Source organism: Haliotis rufescens, unplaced genomic scaffold (genome assembly GCF_023055435.1).
Source record: "Haliotis rufescens isolate VD_foot unplaced genomic scaffold, xgHalRufe1.0.p SCAF_3, whole genome shotgun sequence".
Lineage (NCBI taxonomy): Eukaryota > Metazoa > Mollusca > Gastropoda > Lepetellida > Haliotidae > Haliotis > Haliotis rufescens.
In genome coordinates this window covers 40,694,839-40,698,007 of record NW_025964001.1, presented here as the reverse complement: position 1 = coordinate 40,698,007, position 3,169 = coordinate 40,694,839, and the positions used below count along the sequence as shown (strand labels likewise).

Below are 3,169 nucleotides of genomic sequence, written 5' to 3'. Positions count from 1 at the left end.
AGTCAGCTGACAGCAAGCGGCTATAATTAGAAGCGTGCTTAGAGTACGTAGCGTTCGTACATTGCCAAACCCAAACTGAACGAAATAACAGGTTTGTTTGTTTGTTGTTTAACGCAGCACACGACCTATCCGGGTTAGAACAGGTCTTCGGCAACGGTAAAACGCGACTAACGGGTACGGGGGTCAGGCTCGCAAACTTGCTTGATGCATGTCATGTTACCCCAATTGCGTAGATCGATGCTCATGATGTCAATCACTGGATTGTCTGGTCAAGACTAAATTATTTAGAGAACGCCATCATATAGCTTGAATATCGCTTAGTGCGGCGATAAACAACAAACAAACGAAATATGATGGTGTCATTGTAACGGCAAGTAGGTCCTTGCAATGCAGTATACCACTTGTTTGTCTGGTCAAGGCTTATCATTAACAGGACGCCAGGATACAGCTGGAATATTGTTACATGTTGCATTCTCAAATATTACTAAAGGCCTTTCTGCTACAAGGTTAACGTTATTGATCTTAAATCTGTCTTAAACTGTCTTCCTTGTTACAAAGACCTGAAAACCGCCGTGATATTGCTGAAATATTGCTAAAAGCGGCGTAAAACCACACTAAGTCACTCCATCTGATCATGACATGGCATAGTGGGATAGGTGGGATACACATGCATTTGTCTATTCCTTTTGACAAGCACAAGAAGCATCATAAATACGATTAAATTCGTAATCTGTTGTTGACAAATACAATGAGAAGAAAATGACATGAGAACGAACCTTTATTACAATGATGCCATGTACAGACCATGCACACCTCACTGTAACGTCTCCCACTAGACTAGATTTTCTTTTCGTTCTCGTCCTCCCAGATGATGTCCAGACCCCATATTGTTGTCCACCTCGTGTCCAGATGGTACACACGCTCGGGAACAGCACGATCCTCGTTGACGTCATCTGCAGTGTCCACATCGTCCCGCAGGCTGGAATAGTTGAAGTACTCACCAGCGTACAGATCCATCACGTCAGAGTCGCTGTGGCTTTCATCATGTGAGAGATCCGCCATGTGCTGCCACCACTCACAGTTGGAGGGAAGGACGAACGTGGAGTCAAACAGATCGTCTGCTTCCCACTTCTCTCGCACGTCCACGTGACCCTTGGGTTGGGCTTCCGGTATGTTTCCACTCAAGACGTCTTCAGATGTGGACAGGTTTTCGATCACGATTCTTGAGGCATCATTGTAAAGCATTGCAGATAAGATGGTGTTTTGGAATTACCTTTACACGATCTGCTACGTGATGTAAATGTTCTGATTTGTGATCTCAGAGGTTTTCAAGATAGCTGGATATGTAATCGTCGATGGTGGAGATGTATGTTACGTCTCTGACGGCTTGTTCTGGAAAGAGAAGCGTTGGACAATGTAAGAGCGCACTTTTGACAGTTTTTTTTTATGTGTATTATAAAAGTCGTAAACGTTTATCACTTTTGGTGAAACCAGCTTCCAAGCCTCATATTCGTGGTGTATCTAAAAGTCGATACAACGACAAGCGCACATGGGACGAAGCACAGAGGACGGAATGTAAAAACACTGCACAGGACACTGCGAGTCCCCCGTGAAAAGTTTACACGAGAAGGCCGATGGCAAGGGTTAAATAGGTGGTATGAGAAGCACAGTCACATCAAAACACATTGATCACGACAGAACCTTCAAATGATTACCTTCAATCAGCTGAATCTAAAGTAACTTGATTTAGTTTTCCTCAGAGTCTGAAAAAAGCAGGAACGAATACTTATTTCTACACAGAATGTATTTCACTGATCACTCTTGTTACAAACAGCCGATGAAGCCTTGCTCACGACGTCCTCAGTTCTTAATGCGTCACGTGGATAGAGCACCCGTCATGCCACAACGTGACATGGTCACGACCAATCTCCTTACACCAATCAATGTCTCCACGTTCTGAAGGAGGTATTGCGTACTGTCTTTTCTATTGATACCAACAGAAATGTGTCGTTCGTACATGCCCTTCCTTGTGTCCACCAATCACGGTTTTGCTGATTGGATAAGCCCAAACGTAAATGTTACAATTTCAACTCTCGGAAAGGCTTCCGCTGGTCAGTCAACAGTCCGTGTTTCTCGTTCTAGTGATTTGGAGGAGTGCCGTGAACAATGGTCGGTGCTCCATCTATAATCGTTCATTTCTGTGTACTTGACTCAGTGATTTACACTAACAGTCTTACCACTGACTGAGTATGGTTTTACGCCGCTTTTAGCAATATTCCGGCAATATCACGGCGGGGGACACAAGAAATGGGCTTCACACATTGTACCCATGTCGGGAATCGAACCCGAACAGTCTTACCAATGTTTGAGAGTTAGTGAGTGAGTTAAAATTTAACGTCACATCGGCCATATCGTGACGAGAGGTTATTATATATTATCAATAAATAAAAACCTGACATCGATGGACAGTAAAATAACGAGAATATTACAATTTAATCGTTAAAAGTTTGAGAGTTAGAGTGAAAGAAGCAAAACTAACATTTACGAAAACAAAATATTAACTTGATATGAGATAAAAAAAATCACTCCCCCTTTGATATTCTACCCCATACTACATACCACAATTTTTTAGTGTTGTAAACTGCTTCATATTTGAAATTTCCGGTCTTTGGAATAATCTCGGCATCGTAGCATCAAAATGGATGTTAGCTATTAAAGTACATAGCCAACTCAGAACAGGTTGTTTCTAGACAAGCACATCTTACGTCATTCATGCTTCTGTGGGTGGCACAGATGGCCCACACACTGTGAAATCGGGGCCTCCGAAAGCGCTCGTAAAATATACAATCTTATCACCTTCAATTGCCGGGCAAAAGAAAGTAAAATATATACACTTCAATCTTGGCTTTGACCAAAATATTACAAAACGTTATCAACACGTTACTAGCCTGAAAACAGTCGCCGAAACACTGCAAAGATCAAGTCCAGCACACAGCTGTGATACTCGCATCAGCTACATCACCATCGATAACCATCTCTTGTTTGATTCATTTTTAGTCACAATTAAACTTGTATGATGTATACTTTCTTTTCCCCTGCAGTTAATATTGCACTATGATTTTATACTGCTCTCACTCGGGGTGTTTAAATAATAAAAACATCCTTATAT

General features: G+C 42.0%; 1 protein-coding gene across 1 annotated transcript; it reads right to left on the bottom strand.

Moving 5' to 3' along the window:
* Positions 1-760: 760 nt before the first annotated feature.
* LOC124125209 lies at positions 761-1,971 on the bottom strand. The gene is made up of 2 exons (XM_046488488.2): positions 1,716-1,971; positions 761-1,392 (listed from the first exon to the last, which is right to left on the bottom strand). The coding sequence occupies exon 2, from the start codon at positions 1,243-1,245 to the stop codon at positions 838-840; it is 408 nt and encodes a 135-aa protein (XP_046344444.2). The 5' UTR covers positions 1,246-1,392; positions 1,716-1,971; the 3' UTR covers positions 761-837.
* Between the last annotated feature and the right edge of the window lie 1,198 nt (positions 1,972-3,169).